Consider the following 21,926-nt stretch of genomic DNA (forward strand, 5'->3'; position numbering starts at 1 on the left):
TTCCAATTCCTTCCCTGTAGCATCTGGGATACCTCAAAGTTTTCATTGTGCTCCCCTGTTATTTATATTGTTCATTAATGATCTTCCTGAGTTACTAAGCTATTCAACTGACCTACTACTATTCGCTGATGACTGTAAAAAACTATTCGAACTGATTCTGATGCATTGACGCTTCAATCAGATTTGAGTTTTCTCTAGTTGTGGTGTGGACTCAAGAAAATAATTTGCTTTTGAATGTGAGAAAATGCTGTTTTATTAGTTTCTATCGAAACAAAGCTAGGATACCAACTCAATACAGCCTTAATAAAACTCATTTATTATACTCCCCTTCTTTTAATGAGTATGCTTCAGCAATTTCTCTTAAGGGTATGAAGATGTTGGGTCTAGTGATGAGAAATTATGGTGATTTCTCTTCATTTGTCATAAAAATGCTACGGTTGTATAGTCACCTTATTATGATTTGCAAAAACAAATGGTGGAACGGGTGCAGAACAAATTTTTGAGATTTATGGCAACCATGAAAGTTTTGAGAAATATCATAGTTTCATAGAGTTCGATAGCTTGGAGCATAGACGGGTAGTCATAGATTTATGTTTTATTTTCAAATTAATTAATGGAAAATCGGATTGTCCTCAACTATTGTCTTAAATTCATTTAAACGTTCCAAATCGTTCCCTGCGTCACTTAAATCTATTATGCATACAACATTACTCGACAAAAGACATAGGTATCTCATCATGTGGTTTTCAGGGTTATTTACTTCTTGTTACACCTAGTATACTAGGATTATTCTTCTTTTTTTGATAAAAATAGAGTTTCCCGTAAATCTTGCAATAAATAAATAAATTTTACGATTTTGCTCCAATAGACTCGCAGAAGTACTTACAAGTATAAAATTAACTGTGGTTGGGACAGCTTTTGGTTTGTAAAAGTGCAGCTCTCAATATTCATTCTATTAGCAAAGATCGTGTCCATCGGTTATATTTATTTTAACTTGCTAGAAAATCGCCTCAAGATCTATGAGGAAGATATTTTCTAGGCAACTCCAAACCGAGATTAAAAGTGTTTAAAAGTAGGTATTTAAACGAAAAACTTGATATTGCACAATCTGTTTACTTCTAACTATTCCAACACATTAGAGAGTAACAGAGGTAAGATGTTCAAAAGTTTTGAAATAAAAATCCAGGTTAAGTTTTGGGTAGACACTTTCTATTAATGTAAGGAACTAACTATAAAAATAAAATTCAAAGAGCTTTTTCTATGTATTGACGAAAACCCTCAATTTGTATGATGGACATGTTATATGTCTGAAACATGTAGGATGAATAATTTTTAAATAAATTTAGTGGAGGATGACCGAAGCATTTTCAGTTACCCTTTGACATATTAACTCCACTGCAAGTATGGATTACTTCTTCAAAATTCAAAGAGTTAAATGACAATGCTAAGCGCATAGCTGTAGCTGAAAAGAATATCTATCTCAGATGTGCTAAGAAGTTGCATTTAAAAATGAATATGCATTGAAAGATTATCCTCAAGATGATTCCAGTGTACCGACACTAGGTGTCGACTATATGCAAAACATATTCTGACCCCAGGTTCAGATTTAAGGCATTTTTTACCTGCATTAACTTACAGCCTCGGTTTTTGACATACATAATGTTAAAATGGGTAAGACATATTTGTACATTTATCATGAAGGGTTGGATGTTCGGGACAAAACAAAAACCACACAACTGTGAAAATGTTGGCTTCATTAACTCAAGTAGAGGTTTAGATAGTAATTCAGTACCTCCCAGATTTAATTTCCACTTGCTTTATCATGGTTTTTTATTAAAGAGATACCTTAAAAGTTAAATACCATGATAGAGCGTATATACACTAAATATGTAGATATAGTAAAAAGTTATTCGTCTCCCACTGCCATCAGATGTTATAAGCTCGATGGACTTTGTATAGAATCAGCCTATCCTATAACATCAAAATACCCAGAAGAATTTAAAAAAAATGCTTAAGAACATAAATTTAAAAGCTTTAATTACCTGATAAACACGAACTAAAAAGTTTTTATAAAGAATTTTATTGTGGCCGACTGAAGATGGTGACTACAATTTCGTTTTTTTCATATGTTTATTGAATTATGTTTCTAAATACGAATATTTCAATTGATTAACAGAATTTATTTAAACAAAAAGGCTCAAAAATATACAAAAATCGATTATTGGGCGGTATAATGTTGCTTAACGAGTGATTGCATTTCCTTAGCATCTGCTTCGTTCAAATTTTTCAAAGGAGCTCTGGCCAGTCCAACATTCAGGTGTGTCAAATAGTTCATCGCAACCTTCATTGTGGGCACCCAGTGACCTACAAAATACAATAATTATTTCAGCCTTGAGTATATGCAGGATAAGAAAATTTTTTTTTTTTGCAATATCGGTTTTATTGATTATATTATATAGTGTCCCATTTTAATTTATAATTGGCGATAAAAAAGCGTGAACCATCCAACTTAAAGGTCGAAGGTGATTTTCCTATATTAAATTATTTTTTTATGTCAAGAAATTAGTTTGACCTTGAAATTACTTTCAAAAGTAAGGTCAATATGCTAGCGTTGATCAAATATCTAATTAACTATGCTAGCTACCTCCGTCGCAAGCAGCTTCTACTGCATTTCACAAATTCTAACTGCCATTTCTAGTTAGATAAACCCATTACGTATTGTGACCGTTTCTGTGACCTTGAAAATACAATTTTCGTACGCGGTGTAAAAAATAGTGGTTTCAAATTAAAAACTCACTTAAACCTTGAAATACAGCGTTAAGGTCAAAGTTATTGGATTCTTGCTTTGCCCCAGGAACCCTTTGTATAAAACTTCTTTTTCTTCGTATCGACTCAAAACACCGAGTTCTCCGCAAATCATAAAGATACAGACAAAAGATCATACTGTATATTTTTGAATATTTAGAATCTTTATAAAATTTTTAAATTCTAGACATGTATTCTAATTATGCTTAAAAAATATGCTAAACATATATAGTGTTTAATTAAGAAATAAATAATTTAATGCTAAAATTGTGTAGGACACCCAATGATATTCCCAAATAATTTTTTTTCATCTTGATGGTTTTTATAAATTTGCATATACAGTGCCTTATACATTGATAAGACAGTTATTACATTAAATGTCGATGTAAGTAGTAAGCCTTGCACACCCTGTATGTCAGCCATTGCTTGAACATTTATGGAATATAAAATGTGAAAAAAATGTGTTTTGGTGGATTAAAATTTAAATTTTAGTAGAATTTTAAAGCTGATAATTGCCAAGAAAAATCGTTTCGAAGGACCAAAATCTGAGCAGTCATAACTTTAAATAGAAACTTTATGATACGTATCTGGGAAAAGATCTGTGTCAAGATATGAAAATATTTTAGGTGGTTCTTGAGATATGTCTTAATAAACAAAAGTTTCGAAGGTTCAAATTTAGTGGCTGTAAGACCTTGGTAGACAAAAATGTCTCTAACTCAGAAAGTTTATAAGGGACAAAAAACGTGTTATATGAAACTATTGAGTAAGAAATTCGTTCGAATTAAGTTCTTTCTTTGAGTACTCTTCCAAAATATTCTAATTATTTCGTGCTAATATTTTCAAGCATAGTAAACATTTGCTAAAAAATTTAGCAATGCTGCAACCATAACTACGTTTTTGAATTACAGAATTACGTTTTTGCCCTCAAATCCCTCGTCAAATATTGTTACATACCATATTTTGCAATCACTTTACAGGTAGCAGTAATTTCATCCTGCAGTTTTCTTGCTTCTTCTACCTGATTGTTTTTTAAAAATTGAGCTATTTTCACATGGTGCCTCGGCATGAAATTCAACGAGGTTGCAATAATCGAATCAAATCCTAGCGCTAAAGCTGGTTGTACTAACTAAAACAAATTTTGTCATAGTCATATGGAATAAAAATATACTTCATAGAGTTTTTACTGTGTCTGCTCCTAAAAATACAGCATATCTACCCCCTGCAGCTTTCAAAGCGTTGTAAGCTTCAGTCAAATCATTCGAGGTATATTTAATCCCATGAAAAGTAGGAATTTGTCCTACAGAAAGATTCAGAAACTGCTCCATGTTAACTATAAAAAGAAGAACGTTTTATACCCGTTAAAAGAACAATAATAATAATTTATATTCTTACTATCGACAGCACTCCACATAGGTATATGATAGTAAAGTAATGGTGTGTTCGGTGCGGCAGCAGCAACATTTTTAAGATAATCAATCAAGTCTTGAGGGGTTTTCGGCTTAAAGTACAAGTCAGGTAGACAAAGAAGAGAGTCAGCTCCTATTTGTTCGGCGTGTTTAGCCAATTCCAGAACGTCCGGTAAGGCGCAACCTCCTACTTGGACCATTACATGTTGCTTTGTTGATTTTCCTGCAGCTACCCATGCTTCTGTAACGGCTTTTCGTTCTGCTACGGAAAGTAAGGGACCTTCTCCAGTTGAACCAAGAGCTGAGAAGAAACGACATGTTAAAATGGGTCTTAATGGAAGTATAGGTAACGTACCTAAAACGGCTGATATCCCATTATCGTATAAGAATTTTGCGTATTTTGGTACTTCTGATACATCCACTGACCTAACAAGTAAAAAGAGTTTTTAGTAGAAGAATCAAATGACCTAAAAACAGAATTTGCCCTGAGACTAAAGTTGAATCACTAAAAACGATTATTAAATTTTATTTTCAGTTGGATTTCTTATTTGGAATAGGATCAAAAAAACTGTATTTTTACAATATTTTAATATTTTTTTTGCATCGTCTGCAAAACGAATTAGATTTATATGTAGAATGTTATACACAGGTCATTTGTATAAATCATGAATAATAGGACCAAGGACAGAACCTTGTGTTATACTAATACTTATGTTTTTGTTACTCAAAATGCTGTTATTAAAGCCAATAATCTGAGTACACTACTAAAGGTACAAATAAGACTTAATTAACCCTATACTTCAATTACCTACCCAGCTGATATAATTTTAGTTTCTGAAGGATTTAAAGAGAGATACGACCAAATGTCTTAGTAAAATAATAAAAGAAAGCAGTTCCCATTCTTCTGTAACTTTTTTAGTAACATTATCTTTTGCTGAAGTCAAATTGAGCACTACCAAACTCCTGTAAATATAGTAATAATTTTCGCCTTGTTAGTAATATTTAGCTTACGAGTTTTGTCAGTGAAACAACGATTAATTATCATTAATTAGTGTTAAAATTGAAGCACTTCCTTCTTCTACTTATAGCCGATTGGATGGAATAGAAAGGAGAGATCAGATATAAGAACAGACGTATCTGATGAGATATAATGCATCTGAAACTGACAAAGAAAGAATTAAAACAATAGATATTATTTATAATTGGATGAATTATATTTCATAGGCTACCATCAACAGGCAAACAGGACTTTCTACTGGATATAAAATCCTTCTATTCCAAAAAAATAGGAGCCAAAAACTAGAAAAACTTCTAAGTGAAAATGGCTTTGGAAAATGAAACATGGGGAGATATTGAAAGATGTGCTACTAGTTTCGAAACATTTCTAAAATCAGATCATGAAAGTGCATGCACCAACTCATACATTCAATGTAAAGATCGCAAATTAAATCTTTCAATTACTCTCGCTCTAATCAGAACGAGGGACATACTAAAGAAGAAAAGTGGAACACTGAAAATTGCTGGAACCGATAAAGCTTTTGGGGACTATCCTGATAATCTTTCAAAGTTAATTAATATTACAAAAAATAATAATAATTTCACTATAAAAAGCTGGCAGAATACATACATAACACAAAACAGGTCTGGAAGGTGGAAGGTAAAGAAGCAACTAACGTAAAAGTAAGATCAATTTCCGATAATATAGAACAGTTTTTGATAACAACGGTATAGAAATTATAGATATTGCAGATGCTTTTAATTCTCACTTCAGCATAATTAAAAAAGTGATGGCAGGTAAAATTAGAAAGCCAAAGCAAAGTAGCTTAAATCCATCGACTAATCCAAGTAAAAACTCTATATTTCATAAACCTAAAATGCAAAATGAGCTGATAAGCCAAATAATAAGCACTCTAAAGAGTAATACTGCATCTGGGATTGACCAATTTTGTGCATTTTTTTAGGAAAAATATCATAAATATCTTACTCTAGTGAATTTAGTATTTGAAACTGGTAAATATTTTCTACAATTTTCAACTTCATTGCATAAATCCGGAGACAACAAAATTCTTAGTAATTCCAAACCTATAGTTTTAAACAGTTATCTTTCAAAAATAATGTAGAAATGCATGAAACATAGACTTGATGAATTCTTAGAAAAAAATATTGTTTTGTAAAAATTAATTAAGTTTTAAAGAAAATATGAGTACAGAAGATGCGGTAAACTGCATTACAGAACAGATTGGAAGATGTTTTGACTGTGGCGAAAAGTGCATGTTTTTGTGCATTTTTCTAGACTTCGTCAAGGCGTTTAAAACAATGGCACATGATATACTACTTAAAATGCTAGAATATATTGGAATCTGTGGAGTCCCTTATATGACTTTTTTAAAAGTTATATTAAACAAAGAACAAAAAGTGTAAAAATAAATCGATGTGTCAGTTTACCAAGGTTGATGGAATATGGTTTGCCTTAGGCAATAACTGTGTCAATTTCGTGTTCTATATAGAGTTGTGATCTAATGTTAACATAATGTGCTTTGCAGATGATATCGCAATATTGATTAATTATAAAATTAAAGTTTGATTTGATATAAGTTATTTGACATTAAACTCTATCTATTACGCAACGCAAAATTATATTTCACGAAAACGACAGTAAGAACGAAGACAGATCTAATGCATGTGCATTAGATCTGTGTGTCTTCGTATGTTTAGGTGTTACTTTACACAACAATCTAAAATACATCTTACCGCACCAGAATATAACTCTTAACCGTACGATACGTGTTTTTTCACTTCAATACTCTTAACGAAAAACAAGAAGAGTTAAGCTTTATGCAACCTTAATCTATCGGTGTTTCCCACTCTAAGTAACGAGTTCTTTACTCTGGGATAAAACATAGGGATGGTCTCTGGGTATTGATCTTGAAATTGGATAGTTCTGAAATATAGGAAGTTAAGACGACTGATTTGTCACAATTGAAAAGAGGTTTGTTGCTACTTTAGCACCTCTGATCCGTGGCCCAATGTCTGATCTGGTTTTTGATAAAGAGTTCCTGATGTTTAACCCAAACCGAAGGCTATTCGAATCATCTGCAAAATCAATAATTAAGCTAGACGAACCACGGTCTGAGGCAGGTCATTAATATAAACCAGGTAAAAAAAATGACACTTCCTGGGGTATTCCTAATTCAACATTAAGTAATTGATGCAGAAAATGTTTTGCGTCTCTCCATCTCCCATTCTACCAACACCCACTCAAAGACAGTAGAGGTGTAGAGGTGTTATTGATTCTACCCATGTTAAACAAGGACCTGCAACTCCCGTTTATTTTAAAGAAGCTCTAACCTGTTAAAAGCTTTGGACAGGTCTAGGAAAGCTCGTAAAGTTTTCATTTTACTTTCTAAATTATTCGGCAGATAAAATCGTAGGTAGCATTTTCAACTGATCGGCCTTTACGAAAGTCATGATGTGAGTCAACGAAGATGCTCCTAACTCAAAGAACATCTGTAGTTTTGCAAGCATCGCAAATTTTTAAAAATGATAAGCTAATAAGCTTATTGGTCAATAGTTTACTCTTTTTTAAACATCTCCTTTCTTACGCAAAACTTTAACTATTGCCTCTGGAAAGTATCCCTGTTTAAATGATAATATGTCTGCTTATTACACAAATAAAAGAGGAAACGCTATATAAGAAGCGACATTTTTAATTAAATTTGTTGCTATTTTAATTTAAAAAAATCAATAAAAATATATAGCTTTTTCAAAAATTTCCAATCTAATTGTTACTTTTCTGCAAAGCATATTATTTTTTTCTGGCTGAAAAAAACAAAAACTATAATTTTCTGATGTCTGAAAAAGACAGAAAAAATTCCCCCTGACAATTCGAAAACACTTATTATGCACCTACAGAATTTTATACTATTGGTCTTGAGAAATGAGAAGTTTTTATAGAATATGCCTCACACATAAACAAAGCAGTCATAAGATTTTTTGAATAATTTTTTCAAAGGTTTTAATTTTATTTCTAGTCTTATTTTAATACCACAATAGCAATTTCTCGACAAAAACCGTATTTCAGGAAATTCTCTCCTATATATAATAATGAATAAAATGCTTTATACAATATTTCCTACATAAAACTATATGTAAACCTTATCCTAGTCCTTGAATAAACTTACTAAATAATTTACGTAAATATTCATGGTTTTTGATAGATATCTTATCTTTTTGTATAACAAAAACCACTCCAGTATTAAATTAATTTTGATTGTTGCTCTTAAGCCGACAAAAATGTGCTTGTATCGATTATAATAATTTTACATACGAGTTAATGATGATTATGAATAAAATTTGATTTTATTCAATCGAATATCAATTAGTCTATAGAAATATATAAAGTATATGCCTAACTATAGGATGTAAAATGACATTTTAAAGAAAACCATAAAGATAATGTTGATGGATAACTTATTAGTAGGCAAGAGAAATTAATTATAATGGGATTCTAGAGAATATAGAGATTTTGCAAAACTACATATATAACCTTGAGTTTAGTTGTGGGATGGGATCGAAGGAATAAAAACAAACGTCACTTTATGTACTGACCAAGTTTTTATTCCTTCGATCCCATCCCACAACTAAACTCAAGATTTCAAACCTATAGGATCGCAACTAGAATTTATTGAAGATTACATATATAACGTTATCTAATTGTAGTTAGAAATTAAAAATAGGAGATGTATGTCTTCCTTATAAAGTACACTTAGATAGTGTTTTTTACATAAAAAACAGACTTACCAATCCTTATTAAAGGCGGTGAACACTGGAGCCATCAGCCCTCGAAAAGTGAATGTAGCCTGAAAATAAATATATAATATATATCAAAGTTAAATATATGTATATCTAATAAATATATAAACGTATCTGGCATTGGTTAATCAAAAATTTAATATATTGTATAGTTTGCTGTAGTTTATTAGCTTTACCATTATTTTTCTATTTTCAGATGCTGTCGACCTCACAACATTTACGTTACTAAACTGTTATTTCAAATTTTTTTTATGAAGTAATGTTATTTGCTATTGCTTTTCTGATAAGGCACCAGATAATATATAAATACACTCCATATATTTATCACATACATACACATGGATATAATTAATTGTTAAACAAATACATTAGTATCAAATATACTAAGAATAAAAGTAACGTTTCTTGGTGCCTTCCAATCTTTTGCAAAATGCAAATATTCCGGTTGCAAATTTTTTTATAGAAAACATTGTTGCTGTATAAAGTTACTAGTTAGAAGTTGATACTATATATTTAATTATTTTTTTAAACTTTTATATTAACGAATGTACTCTGTAAACATTTTTTAAAAATTATCAATTAAGTTTTTAAAATGTTACATACACTATTTATATTAAATAAGCATCCAGAACTTTACAGAATTTTGTAAAAATAAATTAACTGAAATTAATAAATAAATTTAGAATAACTAGCCTGTAACATTTTACGAGCCTCCTCTTTTACCTTGTCTAAGGTTTGATGTCTGTCACTGTCAAACATTTTTTGGGGTTATGTTAGAATTTTTACCACGTAAACAAATAAAAAATTATGATTTTTTAGTATGTTTGTTTCTTTTAAATCTTCATTAAAATGGTGCTAAAACGGTCAAAATATGAAGGACTCGACGGAAGCTCTTCTGTACAACCTAGAAATGAACCTGTCGATCCCGATACTACGATACCACAAGAAATTGAGATGGCCTCAGTTTCAGTTGTTCCTGATGGTAAAAACCTAATTTTATTTAAAATACACCTTTGTTGCCTAATTATAAGGGTTAAATTACTTAATTATAAGGTAATTGCTTATAAGAAATGAATTGCAACTAAATATAACATAAGTGTTGGGATAGACAGTTAAAATTATGATGCTGGTTCTACTCATAGTAAGTAATTTAATAAATTAATGCTTATCCTTCAGGAAAACATCCTCGGTATGTTTTAAAAAATTTTCTAGATATGCCATAAGACAATAAGTAAAACACACTGCAAGATGGAAATATCAGGTTCTATTTAAAAACTTGATTATTGTTCCCTTAACAAAATTAAATTACTTAGATATCACAAAGGAGAATTCCAGATTATATTAAAGTTGCAAAAGTCATACTGATTCAATAAAAAGAAAGAATGATTGGCCAATTTCTTTAGTCCCAATTTTTGGTAAAATCTTTGAGATCTTACTGAATAGTCAAATAGAAGTTTAGTTTGAGCAGAATTCATTTTTGTTAAGCCACATGACTTTATCAAAATTCAATGGATAGATTGGTCAGGGACTTGTGTGACAAAACTCTGGAGGGTTTTGATTTTTAAGGTGTGGTTTCCACTCTCCGTAAACATTTTACGATTTTTCAAAAGCCTTTGATTGTGTTGAGAATAGCATAGCATAGTAGATGAATAAATGAATACATAAATATTTGCTATTACAAGCTCTTTACAAAAGGGTCAATGAGTACAGTCCAAGATATACTGTGACAAATTTTGTCTCATTATATATGTGGTACAATGCAATTGAAAACTCTTTAGCTATAAGAGAGGGACCAACTGTTGTTTGTAGTTGCTGCTTACAATTATGGTTTCCTTCATCATGTATAGAATATTTGGCTCATCAAAAATGGATAATAAACTTTGGAAATGAATTTATAATAAAAATATACAATGATGGTAATCAGCTCTGTAGGTCCTGCTTAACCCACATTTATAAGAGGAATTTAACTAAATATTGGTTTGGAAATTACAAAATTTGATTTGATTTGGGAACAAGCAATATTGGAAATGATCAAGGTGACTTTGAAGGTTCAACAGTACCATCCTGAATCATTTTATCTCTTCATTGATCATTTTTTGTTTATAGGGAGAAACAGGGTAATACCTTTGCTTAATGGGTGAATTATTTGTAGACCAATTGGACACTACATCATTAGAGACAGTGCATTTGTTTAGCAGTCAAATATTCTTCACACTTTCCACAGCCTATGTCCGGTACAATACCCATATTTTTCCAAATGATCAACTCTAAGCACTATTTTAAATCACAATATAAAACTTTGTGATAAGGGTAAGGAAGTCAACCTTCCCATTGATTCAAATTACAGTCACACAACCTCAACATAATGTTTAGAAACTTCTTTTGTTTGGCAAGATTCTAGCTCATCTAAGCATGATCTTCAAATAGTACTGTTTCTGATACTTGTGTTCCAAGATCAATACCAAGATATTAATGGAATTTTAAATTTTTAGGTTTTTATCAATGTTTCATATAATCAATAGCTTTATGAGAAGAGTTGAAGAACTATGTAGGTGTCATATAGTGGCAAAACATGCTAATGATTGGGATATTTTGATTGCTTTAATAAAGAAACATTTTACACACAAATTATGAACAAAGATTCTCAATAGAACACAGGGTCCTGAAGATATTCATATATCTTGTTCCTGAGAAGTTAAAAGACCTGACAACATTAGAAGAAAGGATGGTTTCAACTAGAATACCATTAATGCAAATGAGGCAAGTTGTTTATGCTAGACAGTATTATATCACTGGTCAAATTGTTAATGTACCAGTAATTGATACCTCCACTAACATACTTCTGAGGAATCCAGATGACACCCATACTATTAAGGTCGAGCTGAAAAGAAAAATGAATTTTAAGTATTCCTATTTGCTTAAAACCATTAGACTTCAGTTGTAATAAAAGCAGGAGCATATTTGTGCCAACAACCTCTTTATATTCAAAAAGGTATTCAAATCTCAGACAATTGGGAGGAAAATATTGAAGAGTGTGTTGGCTTTCAACAAAGTATTGATGACAATGCAATTTGAGAAAATTTTAGTTGCTACTCACAGGGACATATGTGACTATTCAACAAGAAATAGTGATAATCTAATACCAGCTTTCTGGCAACTGAAAAGGTGTCAGAATGGCCCAGGCTACTGGTCCATCAATTTTTTTTTTACATATAAAAATTAGAGAGTTACCAATATATAAATTTGAGGAAAAAGCAAAACAAATGTTAGTTTCAAATGCATATTATTCAAATGAAAAGTCATTTAACTATTGTCTATAGTCTAGCGCCTATGGTGTCTATATGTCATCAGTGTTTTGTTTAAACTCTAAAGTTTTTAATCACTATATTTTATTTTTATTTATTAAAGTATGTATATTGCTTTGTGTAACTTTAACATGACTAATAAAAAATTTGAATTTGAATAAAAGAATAATAAAGTATATATATTATATAATATAAAGAATTTGAATTTGAATTGGCAAAAAAGGTGCTTAGTTTACTCTTAATTTAATCATTTTTCCTGCAATATTAAGATGCATAACAATTCATGGTTTCTAAGTTAACAAATGGAACATTACATTTAATTTTACCAAGATCATATGGTCATATAGTTTTTAAAGTCAGCACAGTGGTGCATAATGAAAATATAGATGGTTAATTGTGAGAGACCCTTTTTAGAGAGAGTACTAACAAATTTTGATTTCAGATCAATAATACAAACCCAAATTAAATTGATAATACAAACTTAAAGAGTTTCATAATCAGACTCTAAACCAACTTTATGAAATACCTTTAGATCATCAGCAGTGATAAAATCAATATTCAAAACCCGTTTTGATAATAACAATGTCAATTAATTAATATGTTAATGATCAATAAACTGAATACAGAATCATTTCTAGCAGAAACCCGATGGTGTGGCAAAGATTAAAAAAGACAATTCTCAAACCATCTAAAGAGGTCTGACAGATTTCTGCCAGCCTTTCATATGTGATGACAAAACTTGTCAAATGCTTTGCTTCAATCTGTATAAGTTACATCTGCCTGATTAAATAATGAATCATTTGATTTGTAAATGTACTGGTTAATGAGATGCTTGAGAATATTCCTGAGACAGTTTTGTTCCTAGTAAATAATGGTTGAAGTTTCAAGTGAACATTCAGTGGATATTTATGGAGTATATTGTACTATTAGCATTGTATAGCTCTATTAGCACAATATTCCCATCACACCAAGAACCTCTTAACTTGAGTACCAGAGATTGTGGATCACTGTATGAGACATAGTAATATGGAGATTTATAATTAGGAAAAAAAATTAAGAAAGTTGACCAACATTAATTCCATAGATTATAAAATACAAAACTATTCAAAGTGAAACAATAACCTTCAGTAATTACAAGCCACATGATCATTCTTTATTTTGATGGCTGATGTAAAAAGTTCAACTTAAAGTATTGACCTTAATTTATTATTTATTATAATCCTTAAATTAATAAATGGAAATATTTTAAATATTTTTCTTTATAGTTAAAACATCACTTATATAAAACCATAAATAATTGAGACTTTTGATTCATAAAATAATAATCAATTTCAGATACCTGCTTCATAACGAAAACAAATGTACAATTTAAAAAATCAAAATTTGAAAAGCTTTTCTATTATTTATGTATTAATTATTAAATTCCCTTATTTTGTTTTAATAACAACGAAGCAAAAATAAAAAATGTTTCTTCTAGACACATTTACAGTCACGCAAGCTGTAAATGCTCTGGGATTTGGCTGGTTCCAAGTAAAACTCTCATTATGGACAGGCCTATGCTGGATGGCTGACAGTATGGAAATGACCATTTTATCTATACTATCTCCAGCATTACATTGTAGCTGGCACATTACTAGGTAAGGCCTTCACCATCTTACTTTTGATCATTTAAAGATATAATTACATAGAGAGAATTTTTCTGCTCCTAAACAGCTTTCACTAACACAGCTTTGGGATCAAGGTACTATATAAAACAATTAACAGAATGCAACTTATTACTTTATTTTATCATATATCATTGTTAAAAAGTAATAAGTAATTTTGTACCTCTAGGTATCAACAAGCTTTGACTACAACAATTGTCTTTCTTGGAATGATGCTTTCGTCAACATTCTGGGGAAATTTAAGTGATAGATATGGACGGAAACATGTAAGGGTACTTTCCACATTAAGTCTTCAATTAGTAAAACTATTTTTATTATAGGCACTTAGCTTATGTGCGGTTCTGCTATTTTATTATGGTCTTCTCAGTTCCATAGCACCCAGTTTCATGTGGATGCTCCTCTTAAGAGGTCTAGTTGGATTTGCTATAGGATGTACACCTCAATCGTAAGCGGGTAAGAGATTTGTTTGGGCCATTGTAGCAATGTGTGTTCACGTTTTAGAGTAACCCTTTATGCCGAATTTTTACCTACTAAGCAGCGTGCAAAATGTGTAGTCTTGCTTGATGTGAGTGTTGGAATGTTTCAAACTCTTTATTTTAGTTAATCCGTTTGTTTTTTTAGTGTTTTTGGGCATTAGGAGCATGTTTTGAGGTAGCTTTGGCATTAGTTGTTATGCCGACGTTGGGTTGGCAATGGCTGTTGGCATTATCAACTGGCCCTTTACTTGCATTTGCTATGATTTGTCCGGTAGGTACCTCATTCTTTTTGCACCACTTTTGTAAGAATAAATATTAATTTATTTGTTTTCTATTAGTGGTTGCCAGAATCTGCAAGATACCATGTTGTAAGTGGCCAAACAGATAAAGCTTTGGAAACTTTAGAAAAAATTGCCAAAGACAACGGAAAACCCATGCTATTAGGCAGGCTAGTAGTAGATGAAGCCTCCCTAAACTCACCTCACAGAGGGCGCCTTAGGGACTTACTTATACCTTCTTTGAGGCTCACCTCACTTCTTTTGTGGTTCATATGGTTGGTGTTTTAAAATATTTTTTTTTTCTTGTTATATTTGTTGTAATAATTCTAGGGCTTCTTGTGCGTTTTGCTACTACGGGCTGGTTCTGATGACGACTGAACTATTCGAAACTACAACGATTGTGTGTAATGATGGGTCGCAACCTGTGCAAGGATTAGATACATGTGCTGCCGATTGCAGGCAATTACAGACAGCCGACTATGTGGATTTACTGTGGACTACTTTGGCTGAATTTCCTGGTATTTTTTTTACAATCTTTATTATCGAGAGATTTGGAAGGAAGAAAACTATGGCAGTGCAGTTTATTGCTTATGCGGTTTGTTGCGGGTTCCTGGCTGTTTGTCCAGGAAAGTAAGTTCATTTTCATTTCATCATACACATTTTTTAAAGTAATTTTTAATCAATTTTCTTGAAAATAAGACTTCTGAAGGATATCTGGTCTTGTGTGTTTACTCCCGATTTTGCAATTTCTAAACGGGTTCATAAGTTTTTTAGACAATAAGATATATAAGCCTTAATAAAGTTTAGCATTCTTAGTGGTAAACGGAGAGAAAGTGTAACAGTTATAGGACCTCAAATAAAATTGATTTTGCCGCTCTTTTTGTTTGTTTCTGATGAGTTGTCGGGGTATTTTTGTTTTAATTTAGTTGCCATGAATACAATGACCGGCTTCATAATGTTTTCTTATTCCATCGTTAGACATAAACTGATTTTTTAAACAGAAATAGTCCAGAAGATGGCCTAAAAAAACGCCGAAACGTAGGCATCTCTTTTGGAACAAAATCGGTTTGATTTGAGGTTCTAAACCTGCTACAGTTTCTCTCTATAAATTGTAAGATTGAAATGGTGCCTAATCTGCTCACCATACAGCTATATTTTAATTCTTTTATTTAACGGTTTATAAGTAAATAGTTTTTTAAATAGACATTTTTTATTATATGCAGATGATTTAGAAATCTTAAGTCACTATGGGGATCTTTATAGAATTAATAGAGCAAAATAATTAAAATGATACTTTAGATTTCTAAATGTGTGTTTATTGCTTTTTCAAAATTTTCAATTCACGATATTAGTATATTTAAAACAACCTATTACGGTAAAGTATCGTAATATGTAGGTGTAATAAGACCCTACAGATATGGATGTTATTTTTTAAAGACATTTTGATAATACTATACTTATAGAATTGAATATGTTGAAAGAAATTTTTTAAAGAATTGTTACTTTCAAAACCTAAAGTCAGTACAATTCTGTAAGAACTTAATTATTTCGATCCGTCCACTTTCGCAATAATTAACTCAAATGCATAATAAAAGGTATGCAGTATGTTAAGAATAATTTTTGTTAAGCATATTTTATATATTTGGTAGTCCTTAATTATGACTTTCTAAATTAGTCGTCTCATCAAGAATCCAAAGGCATAAGGCATCCAAATTTCTATAAAACTTTATACAGGATGTCCAAAAGGTAGGTGTGAAAGCAGACCTAATTTCGATTGCATTTCAATTGTTTATTGCAACTTTTGCATTTTTTTCAATAAGTACCGAAATTTCACACTTAATCGGTAATAAAGCGCAATTGATATTTAAGTTTCAAAGTTTATTTTGTTTTTTCTTATGTTTATTGAATTGAATACTATGAATTCCAAGCATCTGTGTTAACTGAGAGAAAAAATAAAGACATGAAAAATAATTGTAGATTTGAAATAAAATACTGTTTGATGCTTGAATAAAATTAAATAAAGTTGCTTTTATCGATCAAATCTTTTTAGAAATACGCCTAGTTACTGCCTTTTATTCTAAGTTATTATTCATGTTGATGTCTGGCTAATTCTCAAAAACTAGAGCCTCTAATGTGGGGTAATTTCAAGTTTTAATATTTAATAAAACACAATTTTGTTTAAACCATGCTTAAAATATGATACGCTAGTTCTAATACAGACACGGGCTCTATTTCTTATCTCTCCATTTCTCACCCTTTCTCCTTCTTTTTCGTGGTGATCACCCTTAACTTCATCTCTTTTTTAATTCTGTTAAGTGCCTGATTGATTCTGCTCACCAACTCTTCCCTCGTTGTCTCTGTCGAGTATACAAGCTTCTTTGCCCAGCCCCAGATGAAAAAATCCAGAGCAGTTTAGTCAGGTGATCGAGGAGGCCAAGAAAAGATTTTGCCTCTACCAATCCAACCCTCCGGAAAAACAGTTCTTCAAATAATTCCTGACAGCCAAGGTTCAATGCGCTGGACAACCATCTTGTTGGAAGATCATTGGCCTTTCTCGTTTTAAGAGTCCAGCTTCCGCTAGATGATCGGGGATATCATTTTGCAGAAACTGTAAATAGTCGATTGTAGATAATGTGGCTCTAAAGTTTTGCCTATTACTCCAACCCACACGTTGACAGAAAATCTGCTCTAAAATGAATTATATTTTTTCCAGTGCGGATTGCATTCTTGGTAGCCCATTCGTAAAGGTTATGGAAGTTGGTAATAACCTCTCTCAAAAATTTGGACTGGCAGAAAACTCTTAAAAAAATTACGTCTTTGATGTCCATATTCAACAAAAAAAGCAAAATGGCATTCTTCTTGCAGGATTTTCTTTTTGTCGTCCACACCTTCTATATATGGTACTGAGGAAGCCAGTTTAAAAATAAATAGTGATCTTCAGTATTTATACGAAAAATCGACAAATATGCAGCTTAAACTTAATCCAGCCAAATCCGTAGCAATTGTGTTTGCCAGTGACATTCACCGAACGAATATAGTTAATGATCTACACTTAAAAATATGAAATAAAAAGATAACAATTAAAGATAGTGCAAAAAACTTGGGTCTAATTATAGATCATAAATTACGATTTAAAGAACACATCCCTACAAAATTTAAAATAGTCTATTCAACCCTAAAAATGCTTTATCCACACAGACATTATTTAAATCAAACAACAAAAAAAACATTATGCGAACCCTTAGTCTCATTTCACTAACTTTTGTGACTCAATTTATGGCCCATGCCTGGATAATGAAACGAAACGTCGAATTCAAGTTGTTCAAAACTCCTGCCTAAGATTTATTTTTGGTATACGAAGACGCAACAGCATTACTTATAAGCTTAAAGATGTAAAATGGTTAGATATGGCAAGACGTAGAGAGCTACATTCAGTTTCTTTTTATTATAAAATTTTAAAAAATCGCACCCCTCACTACCTCTTTAATAAAATTAAACTAAGAACTTCAGCACATCATGTAAACCTAACACAAAGATATCTTGTTGACATTCCAAGACATCATAAGGGAATTTTTAAATCATCTTTTTCCTATAATGCTGCCAAGCTGATAAATAAGTATAAAATTAGTGATTTAACATTGTCAGTCCGCTCATTTAGAAATTCAATTTGGAAAAAAATGTTTGTTTAATATGTAACTTATTTAATTATACAATATGTGACGTAGCGCTGCATTTATAGTGTCATCTCTTCTTTTCTCTCCTTTACGCCTTCTTTTCTTTCGATCTCTCTTACTGTTCTCTCTCTCTTTTTCCTTCTTTATTTTGTAAATATATTCTTACATATATTATTATAAAAAAGTAAATTAATAAATATACAGTTTACTTCCGGGCTTCAACAGCCCCTACGTAATTGTAAGGATGCTGAAAATTAGGCCATTTAATCCCGCACAATTATATTATTATTATTTCTTTTACAGCAATGTAATTATTGAATTGTTAATTGTATTTGGAATTAATAAACGTTATTATTATTATTATTATATAGAAATGCCAAGGTCTCCAGCTTCTTTTCTTGCAGTAAGATCCGCGGAAAAAGCTTCCAGTATTTGTTTGTCAATTTCATGATCAGGGTTGACACAACGTGCCGGGGTGTTACCAATACCAACTTTACTAAGGCCATAGGTAGTAGTAGGCCGAGAGCCATTCCAGTGAGCTCTTCATTGGTAAAAGCTATTTCACAATAGTGTCCAATAAAATGTGAAGGAACTCGATTTAAAGAACAGTAGATGCACTGAACATGAAGTTCGTGATAACCATACATATTTAATCACAAGACTAAATGCGAAGAAGCAAGACTAAAAACACTTTTTTGTTTATTAAGTGGTTCCCCTACCCTATAGTGCAGATCGACAAAATGCTACCAGTTTAGGTAAACTTAGTTTACATGAGCTGCTCCACAATAGAAGTGCTATAGTCCTAATTCTAAGAACTCTAATGAGAAGCCCTAATCTAGTAACTTTTGTTTATCTCAACTGTCCCACAATAGAGGCTTCTGAGAATTGGGCAGACATAAGGCAGGCATAAATGAATTTAAAATAAACGGCAGTAACTAGGCGTATTTTTTAAAACGGTTTGAACGATGAAGGCAACTTTATTTAATTCCTTTCAAGCATTAACCAAAGTATTTTATTTCAATTTTACAATTATTTTTCACGTTTTAATGCCTCTATTTTGTCTCTCAGTTTACACAGATTTCTGGAATTCATGGTATATTAGACAAAACAAATTAAACTTTGAAATTTAGATATCAATTGTAACTTGCGCTGTATTACCAATTAAGTGTGAAATTTGGGTTAATATTGAGAAAATACCCTAATTTAAAAACAGATTTTGACTTTAAATGTTTGAAATTAGGTCAGCTATCTCCCCTTAAAGTATTGCATCTACCTTCCGGACACTCTGTAGAATAACTTATGGGTAGCATTTCTCACTGTCCAATATATGCAGTTTATATAATGTCTGATGTAATAGCATACCTTTTTTCTTTTAACAACTGTTTATTTTTTAGGAGATCTGTTTTAACAGTAATGTTATTCTTCGCACGAGGCATTATAGCGGGGGTTTTCCAAGCTGCGTACGTATATACTCCAGAAGTATACCCAACATCTTTAAGGTCGATTGGAGTGGGGTCCTGTAGCGCTATGGCTAGGCTAGGAGCTATGGTTACCCCTTATGTTGCTCAGGTAATTAGGCAAAGTACATAATCTAAAAGTCACAGTATAAATATTTAAAAGATGTTTCTAGGTAAGTACGGTTAAATTGTTTTAAAAAGCAATTTTAGGACACACATTCAATAATCAAATCAAATCAAGATTATATCTTACATACTTAAAATTTTGTAATCCTTAAACCTTTTATTTAATGACAAGGTTTTAAAAATGTGATATACACATACAGGTTAAAATACTTGCTTGCTTGTTGTGTATTTTCTAGTCTGGGTGGTAATGCTTTTGCGCTACTTGTGAATGCACACTCTGTGCGAGCTGAAATTTTTTCCCAACCTATGTCTTAGGATACGTTGGGAAAATTTTAGGGGAAGGAATAGAATTCACCGTAGAAGGTCTGAGATGAGATCACGTTTTCGGCCCATCCATGAAAAAATTGATTCGGAACTTTTTTTTTCTGTCAGGAATACTCGCGTAAATTTTTGTGCTCCAATTTAGGTACCTTTTCTTTGAATTCACCGGACAATAGTGTAAGGAACTGCCTGTATTTAGGTAGTCATGTAATTTGCGGAAATAAAAAGAGGTGACATTACATAAGTCGACCTGTCTTTAAGTGTAGTAGTTATAATTGTTTATTGTCTCCACGAACAAGATATTTAATTTAATTTTTCCAGGGAATTGTTATCCACCCAAAAACGGTTTAGAAGTTTTCTCTTTTTTTCTGAGAAAATGATTGCTACCAGTTGTCTTTCATTAATATTCATCTTTCATCTGTTTGCCCATAGTATCAGTAGGCTGTTATTCAGTCGTTGTGTTGTAGCTAACTGGTAACGATTGCTGTATCATCGGCGTACAGGGCGAGCTATGAATATCGCATGTTTTGAGATGTTTGCCTGGTAAATATTAAATAAAGCTGGTGAGCCTGAAAGTCATTACAAACATAAAAAAATGCAAAAAGAAAACTAGATTAAGTAAAAGAAATAACTAGCCTTGAAAAACAAGAGTGATTTTTAACTGCTTCTTTAATTTAATTTACAGGATCATTTTTAAGTAGGTAATTTGCTAAATAGCTTCACAGCAGTAAAGGATCAGACATTCGTTTTCAAACTTTTTGCATACAGCATAACTTTTAAAGTAGTGTCGACGTGTAGTAAAGTTCCTAATTAATTTACACAAATCAATAATAAGCCTTATTTCAATTTTTAATTTTTATTTATTTATTTCCACAACAGTTTTGTTACATTTAAAAAAAAAAAAGACAAATGTTACATAAGCGTTATGGAATTTCCTTATAAAAGAACATTAATATAAAATCCTAAGACTAAAAACAAAAAAAAAATAAAACAAAGATAAAACATCATGTACCTATACTTATATTATAGACAAAATTATAAACGAGGACTGTTAGAATATTATGACTGCAGTAATTATATCAGAAAGATGCAGGAATGGAAAGACAGTTAAAATGTCATATTAATTTAATTTATCCTCCAGGAGTTCTTGTACAGAGTAATATGCCTTTTCTATCAGCAGGGCCTTCATTAGATTTTTGAATTTTCTGATGCCTAAATTTTTATAGGCGTTGCAGGTACCTTCTATCTTTGTACTTTTGCTATCGGTCCAATAGCATATTTTTGAGTTTTGAATGCTATCTGCCAATCAGTTGGGACACCCCAAAGCAGAATGCTTCATTTAAGGCTAGATTCAAAATGTGCATAGTACACAATTTTCAATATACCATTTTGTTTTTTGTCTCATTCGAAAAAATCTTAAACAGAAATATTAGATATTCTATATTAATAATATTATCAGATATTATAACTAGTTTTTTATTAAGGTCTGGAATTTGACTTTATCTGTTTGTCTAAAATGTACCTCAACAATCTTATTATTTTTTACTTCTATATTGGATTATATTTCTGGTGCTGTATTTTGTGTTTAAAAAGCAATGCATT

At 31.3% G+C, this 21,926-nt stretch overlaps 2 protein-coding genes across 3 annotated transcripts in view; one reads left to right on the top strand and one right to left on the bottom strand.

Moving 5' to 3' along the window:
- Positions 1-2,020: 2,020 nt before the first annotated feature.
- Positions 2,021-9,307, bottom strand: LOC126743186 (N-acetylneuraminate lyase-like). Its single transcript, XM_050450167.1, has 7 exons — positions 9,200-9,307; positions 9,012-9,070; positions 4,567-4,637; positions 4,198-4,512; positions 3,990-4,135; positions 3,760-3,931; positions 2,021-2,364 (listed from the first exon to the last, which is right to left on the bottom strand). Exons 1-7 carry the CDS (start codon positions 9,200-9,202, stop codon positions 2,219-2,221), a joined length of 912 nt encoding a protein of 303 aa, XP_050306124.1. The 5' UTR covers positions 9,203-9,307; the 3' UTR covers positions 2,021-2,218.
- A 497-nt stretch (positions 9,308-9,804) lies between these two features.
- Positions 9,805-21,926, top strand: part of LOC126742921 (synaptic vesicle 2-related protein) — a 29,281-nt gene continuing 17,159 nt past the window's right edge. For both annotated transcript variants that reach the window (XM_050449796.1, XM_050449795.1), the window contains exons 1-9: positions 9,805-10,005; positions 13,806-13,965; positions 14,162-14,258; positions 14,313-14,437; positions 14,494-14,557; positions 14,614-14,739; positions 14,807-15,021; positions 15,077-15,376; positions 19,815-19,989. In XM_050449796.1, the coding sequence (XP_050305753.1) occupies positions 9,873-10,005; positions 13,806-13,965; positions 14,162-14,258; positions 14,313-14,437; positions 14,494-14,557; positions 14,614-14,739; positions 14,807-15,021; positions 15,077-15,376; positions 19,815-19,989 (1,395 nt within the window). In that variant the 5' untranslated portion in view covers positions 9,805-9,872. The remainder of the gene's footprint in view (positions 10,006-13,805; positions 13,966-14,161; positions 14,259-14,312; positions 14,438-14,493; positions 14,558-14,613; positions 14,740-14,806; positions 15,022-15,076; positions 15,377-19,814; positions 19,990-21,926) is intronic.

The sequence above is a fragment of the Anthonomus grandis genome, chromosome 12 (genome assembly GCF_022605725.1).
Source record: "Anthonomus grandis grandis chromosome 12, icAntGran1.3, whole genome shotgun sequence".
Taxonomy (NCBI): Eukaryota; Metazoa; Arthropoda; class Insecta; order Coleoptera; family Curculionidae; genus Anthonomus; species Anthonomus grandis.